Source organism: Aptenodytes patagonicus, chromosome 9, assembly GCF_965638725.1.
Source record: "Aptenodytes patagonicus chromosome 9, bAptPat1.pri.cur, whole genome shotgun sequence".
NCBI classification, from domain to species: Eukaryota; Metazoa; Chordata; class Aves; order Sphenisciformes; family Spheniscidae; genus Aptenodytes; species Aptenodytes patagonicus.
The window spans coordinates 20842906-20868360 of NC_134957.1; the positions used below are offsets into that span (position 1 = coordinate 20842906).

Consider the following 25455-nt stretch of genomic DNA (forward strand, 5'->3'; position numbering starts at 1 on the left):
AAACTATGTTAACATCCTTCTCATATTTAGCACATTTAGCCAGTATGTACAGTGGGAAGTTTTCTTCACCATGCCCCCCCCCCCCCCCCCCGCAATAAAGTTGTGGGAAATGTCCCTTACTCTATATTAAAAATAAGTATCTACTGCTAAGCTGAGAACAGCCAGAGAATGAAACTTGCCCAGAAGCAGGTAACTTCTATGCCAACTTCTTCCATTCTCTCCTAGCTAAGAGTTTCCAAATACACACCTTTCTTTAAAACGCACATGCTCTGACACAACACTTCATCTACACCTCTCTCTGCTGTGTGAGCACACAGCCCTATCTTGTATTCTTCAGCACTGGCCCATAACCCAGTATATTTTTTGTAGTGCTTAAGAAATCAACAAGTCATCACAAGTCTCAAATGAAAGCAAATTCCGTTCTAGAAGATTTTTAGGAAAAGTTTTGAAGATGTTCCCTTTAAGAGTATCATACAAAAAGATGAAAAAGTTGACCAAAAACCATGGAGTACCAACAACTATCCATACTAGTAATGGAAAAGTAAGAGTTACGGCAATGTCGAGCTTTGCTAGAAAAACCAGGGCGGCCAGTTCCCCTTACTCCACCCTCCCTCCCAAATACTTATGTCAAGTAATATTCAAAGACAAATACAAATCTGACTTTCAACCAAACCAGTGTTTCAACTCAACTACAACTCTGTCTTTGAACTTACAGGGTGTGCACCGTTTTGTTAGCATAATAGAAGGAGACTGTGTGGGAAGAACATGAAATGCAAGAGCATCGTGGGAAAGACTAGAATCACAAATTACATGGCTCCTCCCTGAAACCCATATGGAAAGTCTGAGTAACTGCTGGATGTCCCCAGTTACTCATTCACGCTCAATCAAATTTCAGGAATATCCGATTTATTCAAAATACCACAAATTACATCAACTAGTGCAAGTTATTTTGCTTGATCATGGCTTTTTCAAAGCATGTATTTTATGAGAAGCGTATTTTTGAAATTCCCAATTTTTAATGCATGTTTTTTAAAATAAGGTGATGAAATAAATATTTTAATTCTGGACAGTTTCCTTAGTTACACCAGATTCTACTGCTGAGACCTTAGACTCATGACAGTCTCAGCAAAACCCTCTCCAAACTTCATTGAGCCACTGTATACAGATATAGCAATTTTGTAGTAATTTTGAATTCTAAAATTCCATTTTTTGCTAGATTTCCAGTTACTTTTCATAAACCGACAATTCACAGAGTAAGTTTATTCCACCAAATGCAGTAATGCATTCCCCTGTGCCAAAGAATTCATATTCTATAATCCAGTTTTCCCAGCAAAACAGTAAAATGGTTATCAATATTTGATAACCCTGGATCTAATTAAAAAGCTTTGGTAGGGCATCGTTACGTGCTCCTCCTTTCATAAAGATAATAATCTAAGGACTGCCCTTCCATTTGTAGTGTTCTCCTTTGCTTTCTTTCAGGAAGTGTTGCTAAGGAAACACACTATCATCTACCATTAGATCCAAGGGTCTAGCAAGGGTTTTCTCAGGAAAAAATAGACCAACAATTACAAAACCAGTATCTTTTTAAAAAAAAAAAAGAAAAAAAATTAAGGCAGAATGACTACATCCCCAACACACATAATGTGCAAGAAACATATATTCACTAGGGCATGCTCCTTCTCCCTCGTAAACAACAGTATTTTATTTTCATTTCATAATGAAATAAGGAGAAGCATTTAACCCATCATTAAAGCAAATGTTTGGGGTTTTTTCCACTCCTAGAGCCAGTATAGTACTTAGTTTGCTCTTTGAGAAAAGGCAGTAGACAGTTCTGTTAAGCAACAGTTGCCTGAAATAACAACCTGGCACTGTGCACACCAAATCATTACAGACCTACTTACTGAATTGACTCACGCAGAGTAACTAAGCCTGGCTCAATAAATTCAGATTTGTATACTTCATTTAGAGTTTCTGGTATTGTGAGTTTACATCACAATCCATTTTACTACTAAACAATTATATTCCACTGTAACAGATCTGAGGATTTACCCAAATTAAAGTGGTGTTATATGTAAAATTAATGTCTACAATAGTTCAGCAACAAGCTTTTTTCAGCTTAGATGAAATTTAGAAATATGAACAGCTCCAGGTCTCATCTCTATACAGATGACGTGACAGGCAAAACACATAAGCCTGTACAAAAAAAAAAAAAAAAAAAAAATCTATATGTTAATATAATTTTGCCTCAGTTTCATTAAAGGTAATCAGTCATCATTTAAAAATTAAGGTGCTAATACCTGAATTTTATATTTTACCAGAAGCATTCTGGAAAACAAAAAGGGGGTTCTAAGATTGTTAATAATACCTCTGGAGGGATTATAAATATACATATCTACCATATCTATATATCACATAGACATATACCGTAAATATATACATATCTACATGTCTATATATCTTCTAATTTGTACAGCAAAGTTTACTGCTGAATTGTCTGAATACACTTTGGCCCAGTTCCAACTTAAGAGTTTAAGACAATTCTATTAAGTCAGCTGCAATTCCTATAAAGATTATAATAAAATATTAACATTAACACAATGTACCTTATCTTTACTAACACTATAATTAAATGTCCAGAACACCAATGGAAACCCTGTACATCTCACATGTAAAGTTGTAACTTCAAAAGATAATCAGGAGAAGGGAACAGATATGTAAATTAAAGGACAAACCAAAATAAAAATAAAATATTAATTAAAAAAATCAAAACTTGAAGAGGCTTCTATTGCATTTAAGATTAACTTGCCTTCTTAAAAAAGTTTTCCTAACAACTTACAGAAAGACTTGTATGCTAAAAGCTTATCTAATTTTATGTGACTGCATCAGCCCAACAAAAGAGATGACATCTCTATACATCCCACCTCACTTATAAACTAGAACAACCTGATTAAATTGCTTTTACTCACCAATTTGAGAAACTTAAAGGATGCATTTTCTAACAAATAGGATGTCTAACGGTGCTTGACAGAAATCACTTTCAATACTTCTGCCCCCTATTACTGATTTTACTTGAAATGCACTCATTTGCAATAAAATCCCCCCCACCCACCCACCTTTCCTGCACTGCACTTTGTTCAGGGGGAGAGAAACAGCACGTGGCCCAGATAGGACAACTGTTGAGGACTAAGAAACAGAACTCATTTAAGCCTGTTAGAAAAGCAAAAATTACAGCTATCCTTGCAAATGATTTATACACAAAGGTAAATCAGGTGCAGCACAGGCCAGCAGACAGAGACAGCGCACCTAGAATTTACAGAAGAGTAAACACACCAAATAGAACAGGAGCATCTCAACTACTCTGTATTTTGGCAGCTGAAACAGCTCACAAATCCTGTGACCACACAACAAAAAACCTTAAAGATGCCTTATCTTTAGCCCTTGCACTTCATCTCTGAGTCACAATAGAATATGTTTTAAAAATAAGTCTAGTAAAAATTAGTTTAAATTCATCTACTGCCTTGGTATGGCCTGTTGTTTCGCTGGATCCGTTCCCACCTTCTCTGAAACAGCTACTCCCTCCTCCCTTCAGAGCAATAACTCTACAAGGTTATAGTGCTTATGTATTTCCAAATCTTTTTCAAACATGGCTTTGGCTCAGACTCCTCTTTCTTTTGCTAAGGAGTTTTAGTGACTGGAGATTGCTACAGAGGGATGAGAATCACTTAAACCACTCTCTGCTGCTGACTACATGATGAACAGCATCTGCCTTATACTGGTCACTGGAAGATGTCCATGTCATGGCAACATCCTCAACTACCAATCTTTCAATGGGGCGCACAGTACAAATTAGCAGAGAAGCAGTCCTCCAACTTCTTGAAGGTTCAGCATCCTTGAACCTTCCTTAGGGCCAGAGAGACCCCACCCCACGCCGAGGGAGAAACACTCAGCACACCATTTTAAGTGTCAGTTTAGTTCCCCACTTCTTACCTCCCCAGGAACGTAGGATGCTCTGAAATCACTCCTAACTGCAGACTCTCTAGGGCAGAACCTTGTCACTCAGCAAAGGGATACGATGGTGTAAGTGAACGACACGTGCTGTGACTGCGTGAGGAGCCCCAGCTGCCTGCAGTCTTATTGGCTCAAAAGGCTTTGACAGCATATACGGCACTTTTATTATTAAAGCTTAGTGGATTTTATAAGTTGAAACCCCACTAAAAACAACTAACTCGGGTCATGAGGGGTAAGTGGGAGTTAGGAATTACACATTCCAGATCGCTATTGCCACTGGCTTCTCACATGCTCAGTGGGACACACCGGTTGTCCGTCCACTCAACTAGACATAGAACCATGTTACCACAGATCTCCCGAAGCACCTATTCTCGCCTTGAGATCCTCCCTCTGTTGCTAGTCATCCTTTAGTAGGGGCAAAATTTGCGCCCTCTGCCTGAATAAGATGACCTTGAAAACTCAGAGGCAATCAGCAGACGCCTGCTTTTCACAGAAACGTACAAATGAAAAGGAAGCAACATGATGCTTCCTGGCTTTAACGACCATGTTAAACGTACAAGAATAGCGTAACACTGTTCAGGCTGTCAAGAGTCTACATTGCTCTCTGCAGAGTTTAATTTTGAAAGTGATAGTGTAAGCTTCATCGCACAATTATCAGGCATTTTTAATCAGTGGCCACCAGACGCAGAGTAGTAATAGAATTAAAAAAGCTGACTTTCAGCAGTGGTCTACTATAAATCAAAGCCACAAAATAAGACAGCCTGCGAAGTGTTATCAGTGGGCAACACAGAAGCAACAATGTGCTCTGAAATATTACATGAAATGCTATTTGCAGGAATTAATTTAGACTGACTTCTGTGAACAGTGAAGGTCACAACAAATGTCAAAAACATATATAATTCCCCCAACTCTGCAGTTCAAAAATTGCAGTCAGATACACGAGTATGCTTTGCCCTGGATCAATGGCAATGACTGACTACACCCATAGCAAGACTGCCTGATAGTAAAGGCTTTGGGAAGTTAGCACTGAGTTGTAGGGGCTGATTACATGGAAGGTTGAACAAGTCTATGATTAGTAAAAAGAAAGAGGAATTAAACAGAGTAGTAACCTCAGCTAAACACAAGAGGGAAGCTGCCCTGTCTGCACAAATACTTGCCTCTAGTCTTTAGTAAATAAGGCCAACATCAATATTAATGTGATCAGTCATTCAATATTTTTTAATTTTACTCCTTAAATAAGTTTGCCATACTGTAGTCTTGCAGTTGGACAGTTAACTTTACTGTGTGGAACACGAAGAAAGGGTCAATGTTTTTCACAGAGAGCAGGCAGGCGGTATGGCAGCAACATGGACTAAGACTCTTGAAATTGCTGACAAATATAGGGCAGTAGTTGATGCCACTGGCAGCCAAATCCTCATATGGAATCTACACCCGAATTCAGTTTTGAGAAAGCTGGTTGCAGGCTTCATTTCCTTCAATCTTGTGCTTCTCATCCCAAGCTTCCCTCTTTGTTTTCATTACTTGATCAACCACAACTAGGCTGAATGTCTGACAGCAGTTGCATTTCTCCCAGGTGGAGTGGTTAAGTAGAACAGGCAACAAAAAGACTGATTATATCATATAGTCGGTAAAGACAGGCCTATGTTAGTTAAGGAGGGTGGGTTACATATGATTTTAAATTTTAAATCCAGTTTTCAGCCATTATGCTAATCCACTTAAGGCTTGGAGTCCTCCAATTTTTCTTCACTGCTTTCTTCTATGACAGAAGGCTCTGTCATACAACGTCTCCCTTTACCTGCCTCTTCTCTACTATTTCCCTCCCCAGATATATATTCTAGCCTTGATAGGATAAACCAACGCAGAGTTAAAACTTAATTTATACACCTATACATGTTATATCCTTAGGCGTAAAATACGACTTCAAATTATATGAAATGGGTAGAAAAACTGAACTAAAATTAGTAAACGAAACCATTTCATTCAGTATCTCAAGTGTAAGAGAGCAGGAGTTTAAAACTACAATACCAAAACCTAAGTCTTACTGCTGAACAGAATACATGAAAAAGTAATTTATCAACCTGTTATGAAATTCTGTGGTAACCTGCTTCCAAGTTCAGTGTATTTTCTTGAAGGAGCTGCAAAACACAAGGTATGTTTCATAATCTCGATGGGTTTATTTTCACGTATTCAGGTGGGATATTCAATTAACACATTCAGTCTAAAGGACTATTTTGCCCATGATAAACTTCTTACGTCCTAATATACAATAGTCAATACTGTAAAACATTTTGGACAAGGATAGATTTTTATCCAGCTAACCTCCTAGTAAAATTATATAAAAATCACTAAATCTGAATCTATCTTTTCCTAAAGTTCTGCAGAAGATTTTATTAATACACTTCCTTTCCCCTGTGTTTCACTGATGTAACTGCAGAGAAAGTTGAATTCTAACATGTAGATTTTATTAGGAATACAGTACTAGCATTTTTAACTATGGGTATCCTCATCCCTCCTCACGACTTAGGCAGATGCATCCAATTAATGATGAATCATTCTACATAAATTTCCTGTTTAGAACATACTGGCAATACAAGCATAACAACCTACAGAGCTCAAAATGGAGAAATGAAACTCACTTGGTCACACATCATCACCATTTTTGTTTATAGACCCCCAAAAGGTGTTTAAGCAGGGCGGTGTGGGTGTCCCAAGAAAGAAATTGTTCACTTCAGACTCCTAGATGAACTATCATTATGCTATTTCGAAGAAACTACTCTACTGTATGCAGATAGAGATGTATATGCTACACATTGTATACAATATACAACTAGAGATCGCTACTAGAATTAAGGGAAATTTGATTTATTGTGATCCTAAGCACTACTCAGCATATTTGTAATAAAATCATGCATGAAGGAAATTGAGGGTATTTTGATTGCTAAGCACCAAGCATTTAAGAACAGCTGTTCTTCGGTACCATTTTACTCACTGAAAGTTGGGCCACAATTCCACAGAAGGTGCTGAAAAAGATAAGAATGAACTAGACAAACAACCTGGTTCTGTTTATCCACACTGTACCTCCAGAGTAACTGAATAAAAGTGTCTCTCAGTGTCAAAGTAAAATAAAGTCAGAAGAATATCTGTATCCTCAACTGAAAATTTTGGTCAGTGGAGAGTCCATTCTCATTCTACCTACTTTGTCAATTAATTTTTGCCTTCCCTGAAGAAGTTTTTTTTCCTCTTTCAGAAATTGTCATATCTTCTGCAGGAGCCTATTGCCCACACACTGCTGGATCAAGCTGTAATGTCCTAGTTTCTGATCCCTCCTGAGGAGGCCTGTGGAGCTCCAAACTTTGAAAGTTCATAGACGTTTCAAAGGTGCTTCTTTTATTCCTCAAATGCTCTCCTCTGGAAGCTCTGTAGTTGAAAGGACTAACACCATGAAGGAAACTGATCACAGGTAACCCTCTCTTTCTTTTTTTAAATAATGATTGATTGAAGGGAACAACTTTTTCGTAAATTCAGATATGAACTTCACATTTCAGTGGTCAGATCTGAAGTTTGGTGGTGTTTTGTTTTGTTTTTTTAAACAGAAAACATTTTTGGTGCCACAGTCATGAAAAAGGTTGCCTATAAAAGGTAATAAAATCCAATATGCCACTATAATTTTTTTTTTGTTAAACAACTGATGATCTCTCCAAGATTTTTGAAAAATAGGTTGGTATATAGTTTCATTTCTTTCATCTTGAAAATTACTGAACTATCCTCTGAATAGCCTAGTATAAACTTCCACAGCATGTGGCCATCGCTTAAATACTGCACTGAAAATATTTCAGTTCCCTTTAATTTGCATCACGTTTCATGTATTTTGACTTCAGCTTTCAGAGTTAGAATGCAGTAACAAGAATCTTATAAGCATTTTTAAAGGTATGCAAGAGTACAGCACTATTTGACTTGTGAGAATGGAAAAAAAATCTATCACCTTCCTAGTCTTAGGGGGTAATTTTCTGTACAAGCTCATTGTTCTCGATCAGGCACTGTAAAGTGTACACTTAAATGAAATGCTCCCCAGTGCAGGGGGCAAGTTGTTTTTCTCCAGTCTGGCTCACTAATGGTTAAGATTTTAAGGCTTTTAACCTTCAACAGAGAAATTGCTTTGAATTTTATTATAAACTTCTTCTCATTGACCATTTTGATTGCTGAGGTTTTAAAGGACACAACCAGAAACACTCCAGACCACATAATAAATAAAACCAACACAATAAAGGTAACTAGGTCTTTCAGAAGTTTGTAAGGACCCCAGGAGATGAGCAGTTGATTTCTTCCAGCTGAGCAGAGAGAAGCATGAAATGAACTTCAGCTTGCAACAAACTGGTGAGACATATAAGAAAGAACATGTCCCATTTTAATATTACTTAGTACTGGGATCAACAAGGCATTTTAACAGCAAAGAGGAAGACCCTGCAATGGAGGAAAGCCTCAAATCTAAAGTGATCTGGAGGCACCAATTATTTTAAGTGATGACAATTTTAGAGGTCTACACATGCCGGAATGTAGTTTCTATTTTAAAGTACTATAAACAGTCTATTGTAACTGAACGGAACAAAATTCCATTGATTCTTTAGAAAATAAACTTAAGAAAACTCTTAGAAAAAACAAGTAGAAAGCTTGCTACTAGCTCTAGTGATAAACTTATTAGTTTTCACTCTATGCAAAGAAAATGGAACAATATTAAGGTGAATGAATTTAGGTGTAGATCAAAAAAATGAAGGATTATGCTGCCAGGGAGTTGAAGGATCATCATCACTTACCTCCCTCATCCAGAAGCTTCCCACTCAGGGGCTGGGATGTATCTGAAGAGTAACATGTAATGGAAATTTGTAGCATTAAATTAACTGCAGCTGATTGGAAGCACCTGATGGAGAAGAGGTGAGAATACCTGCTGTTTTAGAAGTGTGAATAGGATAATCCCCAAATCTGACTTTCTGGTCTTCTGCCCTGACATTAACTATTAAGATTAAAATTTGTCTGAACACTGGAAAAAATATACTGTAATAGTCAGTTACAATAAGCTACCAGAGAGTAGTTTGAGACCAATTAAAAAAAAAAAAAGCTCAAGTTACTGTTTTTAACTGAAACCATAGCCTCATGACACCAGTAGTCAAATAACCAGGCAATACGCTTAGCATCAAAAGGAGATACAAGTTTTCATTGATCAGTACAGTGACACAGCCAAAAAAACCCAAAACAAACCAAAGCACACCTGTCACCTCCTCAGTAGACTATTTAAACACGTAAGTCAAGGCTACAGAAAACAAAATCTTACCTAGTAAGTGTGTACTCCCTGAGTCCTGAATGCAGGTTCATGGCAGAAAAAGTACCTATGCATCCACGCAATCGTTTATCTCGACCAATCTTCCACGTTACAAACAGTGGGCTGTTTTAGGGAAGAAAAAAACACATGATCACAGAAGCAATATTGACAGTCAGTGTGAAATTTCAGCAACAGCGCCCTTCCATTTCGGGCAATGGGGGACCAAATCTCTAAAATAACTGTATCTGAGCAGGCCATAGTATTTAGAAATGTCCTTTGCAATTCTTTTGACTGTTCTAGAAACGTTGCTCATGTGATATAATAGAAAACAATCACTGGAATATTTAATGGACAGAATGAAACTGCTTGGTAACAGGTATGATGCGCCCAGTGTCCCTCACTGTTACCCATTAGCCTTCTCCTGTGAATGGGAAAAGCCTCGCCTTAGACATCTGTACATAAGGAACCCTTTACAGAAGGGAAAAATACCCCTGTCACACTAGCCACCCCTCCACCAGAACACAAATACTTTGGTCCTTAACACTGCTGGCAAGAAGCTACCAGAAATCTTTGGAAGACAAGAAAATTTAGGAACACCCTCCAAACTTAAAGAACTGCCTGAGGAAAGGATATTTTCGCCGTGAATCCCAAGTTAGTATTTAAGAATCTCAAAAATGACCACGAGTGGAGCAAAATCTCTAGTATAGTAAGTTGAACATGTCTCAATTATATCAGTGTGACAGTTACAAATAAATACTTCTACTATCAAAAGACTTTTTGTACAAAACTATACACTAATTTAACAAGAAAGAGACAAACCATACAACTTTTTGGGACCAAAGTTTTCCTTGCAGTTCCAGAGGATTGCATCAATATGCAAGCAACAGAAAACTACACAGACTTGAATTTCTCAAGGGAGTGCACATGGCTCCTGGATACCCAGTCCTCTTAACTCCAACAAAGATTTCTAACCCTGAGATGAATAGGGACATATAGAGAAGAAAAGCATATAAAATTTATTCTTTTTCCAGAAAGGAGACAAGTCAAAGTGGATTACACAAAGAAGAGTGCATTTTCCCTTACTGTTAGGCTTAAAAAAAAATAGTAATTTTAAAAAAGGCATTTCAGTTAACTAACTTGACACAGAGTACTCTTGATACACAAATAGGTTCACATTTCTGCAGAACAAGCAACCCCCGCAACTGCGAAGCACCTCCCCCTTAAATCCTGAAGTAAATCTGGTGTTAATTTTTGTGGAAAGTCATAGGCCATTCAGGCATAAATATCTATCATTCTTGATACAAAGACCACAGCCACGCTGCACTAAAGCTGACAGAAGCAAGGTGCATCTCTGACATTTAGAGCACCTGCAACCACCGCACACACGCTGAAGGATGCACAACCCATTTCTCTCCAAAGCTATTTGATCAGGCACTGCTCTTCAGCGTTATACACATGTACAAACCATCATGCCCAATTCGTCTTGTTTTCCTTTATAGCTGTTTCCTACGCAGTGTCCTTACTATAGGACATTGCTATGAAGATCAAGAAGTCTAACATGAGGTAACCTACCTCAGGCTAGCATCTGAGAAGCAGGAGATTACAAAGCAAACATAATTACCACATGTGCCTTTAAGGAGGGGAGCAGATCCAGAAGCACAGATACAGTCAAAAATTCACAAAAAGTCAAGTTGGCTGCATCAAAAAATAAGAATCTTCTTCTGTTACTGCTATCAGCTGCAAATAACGAGCAGATTTGCAACAATGCACTGTAAGATTAACAACGCTGCACTGCAAGACAACCTTTGATAACTACGTCGCGTCTGACTCCTTATCTGAAGGATCAGTAAAAGTATAATCTGCAAGTTTCTCTGTATTTTGTGAAACAGAACCTCCCTTTCTAGCTATGCTGAGATTCTTAAAATATACTAAGGCGAAGAGCTTTATTATATGAGCAGATCAGTCACTGCAGAACTGCATGAATCACTGCACGGTGTAACTGTACTGGGGCTATATACGTAGGTACGTGTGTGGTTTTGGACTCTCAAGGAATAGCCCATATTCCTTTTCTCCTTCCAGCCCATTCGCTTTATCTGGTGTGGCACAAGACATTCATCATGTGACGGCAGAAAAGGATATGCCTCTCCGTCTCTACAGCACCAATGCAGCAGCACCCAGTCCTCTCATAACTTTCCAAAACCTGTTGTTATCGCCTGCTGGTAGAGCAACTTCCTCCTTATTGGATTAAACTGGACAAGTTCCCTTCTCTCAGTGATGATGAATAGAAGAGGAAGCTGAAGTCATAACTTTCTTTTAGATTTCCTTTTATTTCTTTTTGCCCCCTTCTCCCCCACTTTTTTTTTTTTGTTTGTTTGATAGAAACTGAAGAGCATAAAGCCAGAAGGGACTATTACCTGACATTTAGTAGAACGCAGGTTATTACACTGTTCTCCATTCACATCAACAAGTGGCATTTTACTAGCATTTTGAAGAAAGGTATCCCAGATCCCCTAAATAGTATCAACAAAATTATTAGATCGCAATGGCACTGAAGACACTCTCTCCCCTTGCACAGAAGCAAGCCTGAGTAAGATTCAAATTGGACTTTAGGATTATTCTCTTGACCTTTATCTTTGGATTATGAGATTTATTAGCTGTAATACACTTAGTGGAGGGCTACAATTCAGGGAAACATATACACATTTACTTTCTTGTCAAAAGGGAATTCCTTCTAGGATGCATCATTACTGCTGCTTTAAAAGGACAATAGAAGAAAACATCCAGAGACCATCACTGAATGTCAAATAGATTACTGAAACATTTGCATATGCTTTGAAGGTCCTTGGCAGTGAGTACCAACAGAAAAAGTAAAGGTTACATACATATATTTTTGTACTAGTGGTAGTAGTGATATAAACATAACATTCGGACTAAATTTAAACCTCTAGCCTTTAGGTAAATGAACTACCACTGGTAACCATACATCACAAAATCTGACTAAATATGTTTTTCCAACCTTTCAACTTCTGTATTCCCCCACACTTGCCTCCCTGTTAGTAGGAGCCACTAAAGGTATCAGCATGTCTACACAGGAGATAGAAGCCTACCGAACAGAATTACTTTTCTTAATTACCATCACAGATGTCTTCGAGGTGCAATACGGACCAAAGGTTCACAGCACAGTGACCCAAGAGGATTCTAACTCTTAAGATTCAAGAAATAAGGCTGAAAGGGACCTTCAGGGTTCCTGCTATCATAAGGAATAATTATATTATATAATTCTGTTCATAAATGATACACATTCTCCATCTTAAAAATTACTAGAAATAATGGGGACAAAACCCCCAAAATGAAAAATTAGAAGGTTGCCACAAAACCTCACTGAAGTTCAGAACCTCTGGAAACATTCCGATTTCCTGCCAAAATGTTTTCCCAGTGAGCTTGTACCCAGCTATTCTTGTGCCAACATTGTCCTTTAGTTTAAATAGTTCTTTTCCCTTCCCGGTTATTATTCCCCAAAGTATTTATAGAAAGAATTTGTATGCCTCTTCAGACTTCACTTTGCTGAGCTAAATCATTGTGTTCATTCAGTTTCCTCTCAAAGGGGATCTTTCCATTCTGACCATCGCTCTTCTCTACACCTTTTTCCAGTTTAAATTCGCCTTCTTGAACATCAGTGTCCAGAACTGTATGCAGAATTACAGAGGAGGGTCTCACACCTGCATTAATGCTTCCATCTCTGAACTAGAAACACTGACTGCTACATTTTGGGATTAATTCTCACAGCCTAATATAAAGTCCGAGTCTGCGATTCAAAACTTGACAGAGCATTTCTAGTCTTACGCTAAACAAAGACAATAGAAAACCTGCTCACAGAACCTAGACAAGCTATACAGAGAAAAGAATTTGTTTCTTTCTAGTGATGTTCTTTTGCTTTTTATTGGCATCCTTGGTTCCAGCTACTTGCCTATTTTCTCCAAGCCTGCAATGCTTTTCTTGTGTTTTAAAGCCAATAACCCACAAACAGACTTGCCATCTAACCTAACTGCAAATCTGAGATCTGAGGCTAAGTGCTGAATTCCACAGGTATCGATGTCAAGAACAGCTAAGTAAATACGTACATTTTCAACTTGAAAAAAATCCTTATTTTCATCTGTTATCTGTTTTTCTTAGAATAAAAAGGAGGGGTTTTTGAGCAACACATTGTTAGACCTAAGATGAAAGTTTGCACCTCCAGGCACTTGAAAGAAAACAGAAGAGAAAATCTTCAGTAAAAAGCAGAAGAGGCAGCAGATGTGATGCTAGGAGTCCCGTTTATCCAATGACATACAGCAAGGATATGCATCGCATGCTGGAGATCTGAGTCCTATTTTTGCCTAAAGAAGTTTGAACCCATGTATCCCACAAGAGTGGGAGAGCATATTGGGGTGGAGTGTGCTCATCTTTCTGACTCTGGTTCCCTCTTGATCTAGTATGAAAGCTGGGGAGGGTGTTGTTTGTTTGTTTTTTAAAGAACATCCACCAAACCAGATGCTGCACTTCCCTGGGAGGGCTCTAACAATCAGCTTCAAGTAGTTCTTTTACGCAATTTAGGGTGAAGCATCTTATTAAAAAGCAAAACAGCTCCGAGCTTGGGATTGAGCCCTATTGAACCAAGAGACTCGGAAATTTGCTTGTGTGATGGGTTATCCAGCTTCTCATCGTGGTGTCAGGAACCTATGACACACCCTGCTGACGGTGTTAACAGCAGGAGTGATACAAAGCACCCCGAATACTCAGTAGCTGCAAGTTGGTGGAAGATGTTTCAAACTGTACAGAAGCAGAAGGGACCAAATCCAGACCCTTAGAAGCACCTGTAAATATCTTCTTCTTTCATAAGGGTCTGTATTTTGTGATTTTTTTGTTTGTTTGTTTGTTTGTTTGAGCTACACACTGAAAAAATATTTCCATCTAAAACTATTTACAGGTGCTACAGCAAATTCCCAAGCAATCTGAAGACTATAAACTTTCCATCCTGCCATTGCCTAATTTACTATTTATTGAAAAGTCTTCCCCAGCTCTAATCTAAACAACAGGCAACTGTTTAGGTTATTTGCTATAGAGGTTGTCAGGCACTACTCCATGAAAACCAGCTGATCATATGTATATTGTTTTTCCCTATTTTCAGTTGAAAAACTGAATTAAAGAGACAGTTGCAACACAGTAAGTTTAAACTAATATTGCTTCCTTATATACAATTGCTGTCATCAAAAGAGGCAAACATACATAGTCTGTCTCCTTGACAGACTACTGAAATATATGCACGTATCCAACACTCTAAACACTGACCTTAAAGGCTAGCCAGAAAATGTGTGGCTGAAGCACAGGAGCATGGGTCACCCGATCAGAGTGCTGCCCCATGTGTCACTGCAGCTACTACTACATTATTTTCATTAATGAAAATAGTAGGACAGCCCTGTACTTTACTTGACCATTAGTCTGTTACAACTCCTGGAGAATTGGAGCACTTCATATGAAGGTCACAAGGTACAAACCTATATAAACATCAAAAGAAAGTATCAAAATAGTCTCTTATACACCATGCTTACCAGTGCCCTAAGCGTATTTCTTATTAATGTCTTACAATCAAAATCACCTAAACCAATTATTGACCTGCTTGCTATATGTTACTGAAAATATTTAGACTGAAAGCAAAAGTGTGCCAGCTATTCTAGTAATCAGTCAGCTATCACAGTAAGAGTCAGCATGCCACTAACTTATGCTGACATCATGTAGAAAGCACTGTTAAAAGTATCCTCTTTTAATATAAGGCAGCACTGGATACAAGTTGCCTTTTATTTACCAAGAACATTTAATAAAAAAAGTGAAGGGATGCTTTAAGTTGGGGTGTGGGGGAAAAGGCAGTAAGTGTGAATACGTTGGTCTATTGCTGGTACCATCAGAAGCACTATGAAAAGTTTCTCTTCCTTGTTACAGGTAGGGAGGAAAAGAAAGGGGAGGAAGGTGGGAAGAATAGCGGAAAGGAAGGGTAACAGATCAAGAATATTCCTCTACTTTTATAAAAGATGAGAGAGAACTTTTTTTGGTTTCACTTGAAGACTTCCAAGTAGTAAAAAAACTTGCAGGACTTTGAAGTGACAAGGATTAAACTTGATGAACTGAGAGGTAAAATGATATTTAGACAGACATTTTAATTATAGTCATTTAACCTACCATCTTTTATAACCAGAGAAGGGAAGAAAGTCTCTATAGCCCTAATGTTACTTGACACCCAGGGCTGTAGGATCAGACACTTTGAAAAGTCAGCACACTCATCCCTTCGTAAGACCAGAGTGCGTTCACTTCAGCTCCAAGGAGTTCCAAGTTACAACACACCCAGAAAGTACTCTGAACAAGCAAAGTTGCAATGGCAGTGTTTTCCTTTTTGTTTTACACAAGTGAACAAGCTATTGTTCCTGAATTCTAGAAATTCTAACATTTATATTTTTTAACATAAAGCTTACTCTATCTTACTAGGGATCACGCTACACCTTCAAATGCTAAACCCTCACATAATACTGTTTCAAACTAGAAGCATCTGGAGAAAGAGAAATTAAAGTTTATCATTAGAACAGTATGCCGTGATCCCTTGCACAAGCAATGCCAGCCTTATTCAGAATCACAGAAAGCAGCAACTGATGCACTCTAAACCTTGTTATACTCCAGGCTGTGGCATTTCCAAATGTCACAATCCAGTGAACTAATTCACATTACTTAATATAAGAGAATACAACTTAGTAATGAAGGAGGCGGGAACATGTACACCGATAGCTTTACCAAGGGCATCTGTACATACGCTCCGAGGCACAGGAGGGGGACAGATATGTTGAAAGTATCTAGTTTGTGATGAAAGGGGAAACCTGATGGATGGTATTATGGAGCTGGCCAACAACAAAATCTGTTGAGTGCCTTTCCGCAACAGTCCTACAAGCACACAACATGGTGCGAGGACATTTTAGCTTACCAGATATATTCTGGAAAAAATCTTGTAAGACACAAGAAAGTCAAGACAAGAGTTTATGAACCTCTAAAGGGGAATAAGGGAGAACAGCAACACCCCCCCCAAATTTATAAAGACAGAATATGATAAATGTAGACAGTTAATACATAAGATTTTCTGGAAGACAAGAGAAGCAAGAAAAGGAAGAAAAAGTCAGTAGCTCCTAACAGGAAAGGAAATTTCCTCGAAGGAAATGGGCACAAGTGCAAAAAAGACCAACAATCACAATAATAGATCCACTTGGAGAAATTGGAAATAAATGGGGTTATTGAAAAGACAGACAGAAAAACAGCAAAGCACAAGAAAAAGAGGCACAATGAAGACAATCGATTTGCAACATGATATATGAATATTGATGAGTATAAAGGAAAAACAACTATCATTTATGAGAAGAAAGAGAAAGACAAGGAAATGGTTGGCCAGCCACTTAACTCAGAGACTTAGGGGAACATCTGGCAACAGAAGAGATGCTAAGAAACCCAAACTGTAAAATGTTCAGTTTAAAAAAACCTAATGGTAAGAAACATGAATGCTGGGACTGCCTGGGAGGACGTATATCAGTGCATCCTCAAAGGCCTCCAAAACCAGACCAGTGTCAGGAATACTGTAAGTATATTTGATTCTGCCCTTTAACAAGAGACGAGACCAAATGGCCTCCTGATGTTTACTGCAGACTTGTTTTCTGATTTTGTATGATGCAATGTAAAAGAACAAAGGGACAATTCACACACAAAACTATCTGTTAAATTGTGGGGAGACAATTGTCATTACAAACCTCCAGGATCGGAAAATACCATCTGAGAAAAAACACATTCATCTTACCCTTCTGTATGTTTCCTTCTATGTAGCAGTATTACAGAAGTGAGTGAAGAAAAAGAGATATGTAACATGAACCATATTCTAAAGATCAGAAAACATTAATTTATTTATTGCTTCAAAAAAAATGTAAGATTGAGTAGCTTCAGTGAGGTTCAAGTGCCATTCAACATTTACTTGAGTGTGTAAGCACTTTCTGAATCAAGAATAGAAGCCAGTTTCTTCAGCAACTTATCTACAAGTTCAAAGTGGGCTCTGAGGTGAAAATTTACTGAAGCCCATGGATGATATTTTTCCTATTCTGAAAGCCAATATAAAGGGCCTTTTGGGGGAAGGGTAAATACCACTTTTTTTCTAGAATTAGCTCACCTTAAAGACTTTAGTTTCTCCTTCAGCCTAGTTAGCCTAGATGCAAACAAAAAGCTATTTTTTCCACTACAGTGCTACTTAACACATATTTTGACATGAGTTAAAAAAGCACTACTTGCTTGACTACTTTTACACAATCAGAAAAAGAATTAGCTATTGAGTAAAGTGTTTGAAATCCATTACCCTGCCTGTGTCCAATTATACACATATACACAAACCCCCCCAACTTACTAGGATAATGACTTCATCTAGCAAAAATCATAAAGACTGGAGCATGTCAAAAAAACCCATAGATTTCCCTGAACAGGAAATTTATTCTGCGATAACATTCTTCTTCCTTGTGGGAGATATGCTGAGATTCTTAAAAACAGTCTATATTACATTACTCCTTCAACACATTTAGTCAATGAAGAAGGTTCATTACTGCCAATACATAATGATCAGAAGACAATCACCACAATCTACTGGCTTCAGAAGCTGGAAGCAAGATCTGCAATTTTTTTATTTAAAATACTATATAATTACTGAAAAAGTTATTAAATACTTCTGAGGACACAGCATATTCTTTCAGTCATTCTCAGGACTAAATGATCAAATGAGCAACTCTTCCAACTACTGTATTTCAGAAACAAGCATTTAGAGATTTCTTTATCTACCCATGTAAGAGACTTAGTATATTTGGTGGTTTTCCTGAAATCATTACATGCCCTAGAGAGATCAGCCTCACAATCAAAACCTGAGCTGCTAGGCGTCAATTTGTTAGCAAGTTCTGCTTAGCTAAGCAGCTAATCTTAAGGAAGCTCAGAAAGCAGCTACTATTTTAAGAAAATCTAGTTTAAACAACAGCATAATCAGGGTTAAAAATAAGAGGACTGCTTACTGGTAGGTCATTTTCTAAAGTGAACCTACAACAACTTAATTAAGATTGCATTCAATATATTAAAATTAATTTTTAAAAAATGGACATAAATTCACAAATACAGCCAGATGATGTGGCTGTTCATTCGGCTGCAGGACCAGTGCTGCTGTTCTTGTGTACTGTATTAGACGAGCTGAGGCAACATGGGCAGCATTCCAGAAAAGAGAAGGTAAAAGTAACAATTTACAAGGGAGAGACGATGACTCTTAGGTATGCTCAGATTGGACACTCAGTCAGACTCTATTCTCTATTTACAAAGTCCTTCTTTTGCACCTTCTCCCTCCAACTCTCCCAAGACAATCAGTCCATCAACTTCATGAAACAAATTGAGTTTCTATGACATATGTTCCTAAATTTGCTGTTCACTTTGCTAAAATAAATATTTACATGTAACAAAATCCAGAACTACTCAGAAATCACACAAGTTGCTTATGTAGGCTTATTTAGCACTGCTAAAAAAAGATCTGAATATTTACAGTTCCTCAGAGAAACAAAATTGACAGTAAAAGTTACATTCCACACAAGCAGAGACTCACGGCTCAGGACAAAACCGTTTTCACCCACCTCTATACTCAAGACAGTTTTTAATGTTGCCAGCCCACAAGCGTGTTTGAAACCGAACGTAAGGACGTGCAGCACGACGTAACTGCACTTTCAAGAAACAACCTTCAAAATCGTAACATCCTCCATAGAGATACTCCTCAGGGCGGTACGGGTGGCAATGTCAGAGCACTTAGGCTGCAGCACCACAGGTCACAGGGCACCTGGAAATTCCTCAGGATGGCACCTTCCACACAGGTTATCTAATTACTCGCTCCGTTGCTCAGAGTTACTGATGCATGTCTAAGTCTATGTATCTTGTTTTAGGGTGAGACACTTGAATTTTCCTTTAAGATTGAATGTTTCTTCCCCAAATTGCCATAATGACAACCTCAACTGGGTATAAATTGAGTTTGTATGAGGGACTAATTTGTCATGGTGTCTGCACAGACACACAGCTGAGTATGCATACACTAACCAACAGGACATACCAGTTAATCAGCTCGTACTGCTTCAAATTACAATGCTTCCATGTTCCGACTGCAGTTCTTGTCCACCACAAACCCAAGATCATCAAGCAGTTTTATATCTCAATCACTAGATATCAGGTTTATACATCTGGATAGCTGCTAAATCATTAAGTGAAATAAAGTTACCTAGAATTGAGTATCTTCAGAACATCAATCCCTAGGGTTGTACTTCAGCCACTAAAGCCATTTGTTTTTCCAAGACATTAAAATCAAGTTTAAGTGAGGATCCAACACAGATCCTATGCAGTTAGGCCAGGAAGGGTATAGACATGGCTGTATTTTTTAATTAAGTTTTTTTAATTTAAAAACAAAGCAAACAAACAAAAAAACCCCAAACCTTAAAAATATTTCTAGCCCATACAGCTGCGGAGACAGCTTTCCAAGTATGACCCAAGTATTAGCCAATGCCATGACACAAGGTTATTCCAGCATCTTGGCCGCTGATCTTAGCAACAGCAGTGTTAACACAGCCTTAATGTTTACTATTTCTTGTCAGAATCATGCATGCAACAGGGAAATCATTAGTCATTTCAAAGTTAAAATACTCATTGCAATGATGAAGAACAGTGGCATGAAGCTGTCACCCACACAAGAGGGAAGGGAGGACATGATTTGAGAGTAGACATGAGGAAGGAAAAAAGCAAGAAGTAAAATGGAAAATTTATAGCTCCTCCAGAAGACTGTGGAAGTGAAGGACCAGTGGGGAAAGAGAAGAGTTTTTTCATCTTCCTCTGAATGCCGAGTAGAACGAGCCTGCTAGTCTTAAATAATAAAAACTAATGACATAAAAAGGAACTACCAGAATGGGACGAGGGGTTACATCCTCTTTAAAACACAGCAATTGTGATGCCGAGGCTCCTCACCAGGGTATTATCACAGTACTTTCTGTGATCACGCACACCATGATCCCCTGCTCTTCCATATTTACCTCTGACTTGTCGGTTTAGCCTTCTATCTTGTAAACTTCTGCTAATCCTATCCAAGTCCTGACCAGCAAGGTAAACATAGGAACACGCTCCTCAAAACCAACCAACCAAATCTCTCTATTTCAACACCAAAAATCACAAAAGACAATAATCAATCAGCCTTGCTTTTTTTAAAAGGCTTATTGTTTTATACATATTCTTTCCATTAAAGGTGCCTACAAGTCTCTCAGCACAGGTCTAGAGGGAGCAATGGAGCTTGAAGACAGACATCCCTCAGCTACTTCGAGTCGAGCATGCTTATCTGAGCAGTACAGCGCCATACATGTGAAAGCAGATAGGTTGGCTCTGCACTTAGCCCAGTTGATTCTGGCTCTTATTAAGCACTAGATCAGGAAATGCTGAACCATACACTGTTTTGTAACAAAGCCATAACCACATAACACCCCTCTGATCAGCATTACCAGCCTCACACAATTTGAGATGTGACAAGGTATTATAGAATGGGAATAAATTACCAAAAATCACAATTTATTCAATGAACACTGCAGAAACACAACAGTAGCAGCCACTGTTGATACTGCCCAAGGTAAAGGTGATGAAAAGCAGGTGTGAGCTTGGACTTGCCAGCTCCCATCTCTCGCCAAGCCAGGGAGCCCTCCAACCCATGGGATTCTAGCCTTCTCGGCAGCCCAGCATCAGAATGGCAGGGATGGAGAAGCCACAGAATCCCTTCTCTACGCAGCTCCTTATGGGAAGTAGTAGGGCACTCACATATCCTGAATGCCAAATACCATCAGTACGTACAAATTTAAAAACTAGTTGTTTATTTGGGAACTGACAGCTTAAGTGCGTACTCCTGCCTCCATCAGACTCTGAACTCGTTACGCTTCAAAATTCATTCTTCTGCCCATTGTGCTCATTTCTGTATTTCATGTATTTTTAACCTTTGTTTCCCTTCCCCCTCCCCTTCCATCTCCTTTTCCATTTCTGTCCTCCCTCCATCTTTTTCATACTTAATCTACCTCCCTTTGTGACCAGCTTTTGAAAAGGGGGGAGAAGAAAAGTAGTAGTAAGTTACTGCATTCCACATGCCCATTACAAGTCAGTTAGGGTTGAGGCCTTTCTCCCTAAACGGGTTATTTGCTTTCATAAATTCTGGAACCCTCATTTTGATTAAAACCTCGGAAGCATTCAGCACGTTCCCAAAAAACTCAGTAAAATGTTATGAGAAAGTGGATTTTGAATTTTGGAATGCAAACACGAAGACTTAACTCCTCTTATCAAAACAATGCTTAATCTTTCAAGAAGGTACACATGCTTATTAAACATATCCAGAGTAAGGACTGTGCCTCCAGATAAACTTTTGCTCTAATGTCAAAAGCAACCAAGAACAAATGCCAATGTATTCTACGTTATTAAGACACCATAATCTGTAACATTTAATAAAATTATATAACAATATGTATATTTACATTATAAAACTGTTCACATTTATGCTCTGACCTACTTAAGCAAATTGTTTTTCCCCAATCGCACAATTATGAACCAGGGCAGAAAAATCAGACTTTATGAAGTTGTTAAATCAATTCAGTGTCATTACAAATTATTAACGTTATTACTTCAGAGTCTGCAGTCACCTGATTATGACTTTCTATGGGGCATATTTAAGTATTTCTAAGAAATATAATTTTGTTTCCCCAATACCTTTATTATTAGTCATACGTTATACTTCTTTTCATCAACTCAAACTACCTTCAGATTATACACTGAAACTATTGGACTGTTAACAAAAACTATTCACAAAAACTATTAAAGCAAAGCTGGCATTTTCTCCCTGGCTATTCCTACCCTTCTCATACCCCAGAAGACATTAAATGATTTTATGTTCGCTTTTGTAGCAGCAGACAGAAAAACCAGGAAAATACTGCATTTGATCCAATAAATAGTTTGCATCTGGCTACATTGTAAGTGTTTTGAACTGGATAGGTCCCAGCCAAAGTCACCTCCCCACCCAATTTTCAAAGAAAGTGAGCAACTTAAAAACCACATGCTGCTCCCATATCTAAAAATGACCTCAAAACCCATGTACTCCATGTTCCAAGTGTAGTCAGATTAACAAATGTTCAAATTAACAAGCACTTAAAAGGACTGCCACTACTTATCCTCCCCCAGCAACGCTATGCAGTCTCCTCTCCAGGAGCAGCAAGTAGTCCTGAATTAGAGATGCTAATGTCAAAGAATAACATTTTGAAGGATGCAACACAGTCACCCTAAAAAGATGTCATTGGAAGCTTTGCAAGTCGAAGTTGAAACAATTTCAGTACCACCAAAGATCTCATGTACAGTTCATGATCATCCTACTTACAAACTGGAATTGAGACAAAATACTTCCAGTGAAAGCGTTTTCCTTCAAATAGCCATTTTTTTTGCAATTAATACTTCAAAAAGATTCAGAAGAACCCTTTCCTAAAATTCCATGAAGTAAAACATATCCAAAACCAAATGTTTTAAGAACACCACATGCAAAATGTTTTAGAAAGCTGCATAAGGTCCCCAGAACTGCTACCCTGTAAAAAATAGTGAAGACAATGCTAAAGAGATCAGACAAGAACAGCTCCAGCTCCTAGATTCTTTCTTTCCTTAGAAGTCACTAGCAAGAATGCAGCAAACACTAGTTTTGAGGCACTAGTATAATGTTTCCCCTTCTATCACTAGCAGGACGATTCAGGCATAAAATTAGTTTTGAAAGTTGATTGAGAAAAAGCATTCTCTAGGCACTAAAAGTCTGGAAGTTTAGTACCACAGCACCATTTCCATTCTTCCAAGAGAGCAAGAAATTCCATGCATATTAACTACAAACCAAGAGCCAGAGAATATTGTTTTGCATAGATTTCAGACAGCAGCTTAACACACAACTCCTACCTTTAGCGTCTACACATACTACCTTAAAAGAAAGTCTGTTCTCATTGCCAATGAGGATACTGAATTTTTCCTTCCAATTACTTGACAGTTTTACCCAAACTGCCAGTGACCATTAGCAACGGGGATGCTGGGTTTTCATAATTTTTTTTTTTGTTCTGCTAAAATATGACCTGAAGCAGTTAGTCAAGACATCAGTGAAAACCAGGAGTTGTAGATATTAAAAGGTCACACAAAATTTTATTAGAGCTATAACTGGGATTCTCCTGCTACAGATGAATCATAACTTATGTTTTAATGAATTTCAGCTAACTGTGAGACATGTTGTTCTTTCAAAATATTAGATGAATGAGTAGAAGCAGGCAGAAATGTATGCAATTTGTTCTGGAAAATAACTTTGTTAATTAAATTTACACACTTTACACATACAAGACACTAGACATACAGTCATAAAGGCATCCATTTGGACCATTAAAATGCTTTTTTTAGTTGCCAAATGCACAATGCATGCTGAGACATAAGCACCTAGGGGCACAACATAAACAGCTGAACAAAAAATTTATGCCAATAACTGAGAATTTGCCAAGCCTGTGAGAAATTAACACACAGGAGTTTTCTGCTTAAGTGGAACTTAGTTCAAAGGAATGAGAAATATTTAAAGAAACCTAAGAAAAGGTTTCTTCTTAAGAAAAAACTGGAACTACACAGGATTTTTTAATAGCAGTAATATGTTACAAAACTTGTATGTCAAGATATCAGCTAACAGGAGAGACTGCAATTCAGCCAAACATTCAAAACTATTCCTTTAAAAATCATTGATCCTTCTTCACGTTAAACTACATATTCTAAAGGTCCACTGCAAAACAGTAGCTTGCAAGAGACTTGAAACGCTAGGAACTATACAATAACAAGACACATTAGAGTATACTTGAATATTTTTAAAATGCATAACTTTGACAATTTAATAACCATTCAATTATTTTGGTACTGGTTTTTAAGAAGCTCACGATAATGTTGCAAGACAAGCTAAGAAACAAGCCTCAGCAGAATTTGAATTTGCCCTCTAATTCAGACTTCACTAACTCTACAGCTGGAATAAATTAATCTTTTGGATCACACGAATTACTATTAAATCAATGCACTCTAGATTGCACTATTTGTATAGAACTTAGCCATGTAATTTAACCAATGACACAACGGTTCAAAGGCAGACTAAATACAGTGCTGGAATTAAAGCCAAAAGGAATTTATATTTTTGTCACAGAAAAGACATACCAAAGAGTGCTTTTAAGACTGACAAAGATGATTCAAAATCAGGGAGTTCTCAGTGGTCTTGAAAGTAATGTCTGCTATGGAGACTGGATGTTTTTAAGACAGATGGACATCTGTCAGTCAGCGTAGGTATACAAACACAGAGATATCACGCCTTCAGAAGAACTAGACGATCTCTCAATGTCTTTCCACCCCTTAAATCACAAATGACTGCATAGATGGTTGAGTAACAGTGAAGTTCAGAGCTGTTGCTTAAAAACAGCCTCACGCAACCTTCCCATCCCCAGATAGACAGCCTCCTTTCTTGTTCTGGAACAAACGTGTGATTGGGGAACTGATCTGGTTAAAAATATATCTCTCTCCTTTTTGCCAGTTTAACTTAGACCAAGCTTGTTTCTCTGCTGTGTTTCACTGTGCAGGAGCATGTGCAGGGACATCAGCTCAAAAAGAGAGGAAGAGGCAAAAGGGGCAGTGAAAAAGGGGCAAGGATGATGACTGCTTACATCTGCACCCCACAAGAAGAAATGCATGCAGTACAGCCTAAACAAAAAGGAACAGCAATAAAATTTTTAAAGATAGATAATTACTTTTATTAGACCAGCCTATATTGCTGGAAAAAGAAGAGGAGCTTTCAGACACATTGCTGCTTTAGCAGATTAAGCAAAGCACAAGACAGAACAAAACTACTCATAATGTAAACATAACCACGCTAACCTTGAACAAGAAAAGCACTTAGCATTTAGGCAACAGAGAAGCACGTTAGCGACAGGCCAGATGACCAGTCACTGGTCCCTTTGAAGAGG

General features: G+C 38.0%; 1 protein-coding gene across 3 annotated transcripts in view; it reads right to left on the bottom strand.

The window, feature by feature from the left end:
• Positions 1-25455, bottom strand: part of AMMECR1 (AMMECR nuclear protein 1) — a 113461-nt gene that overhangs the window by 37128 nt on the left and 50878 nt on the right. For 2 of the 3 annotated variants that reach the window (XM_076347388.1, XM_076347387.1), the window contains one exon: positions 9335-9445. The exons of the other annotated variant lie outside the window; for it this stretch is intronic. In XM_076347388.1, the coding sequence (XP_076203503.1) occupies positions 9335-9445 (111 nt within the window). The remainder of the gene's footprint in view (positions 1-9334; positions 9446-25455) is intronic. 3 annotated transcript variants of the gene reach the window in all.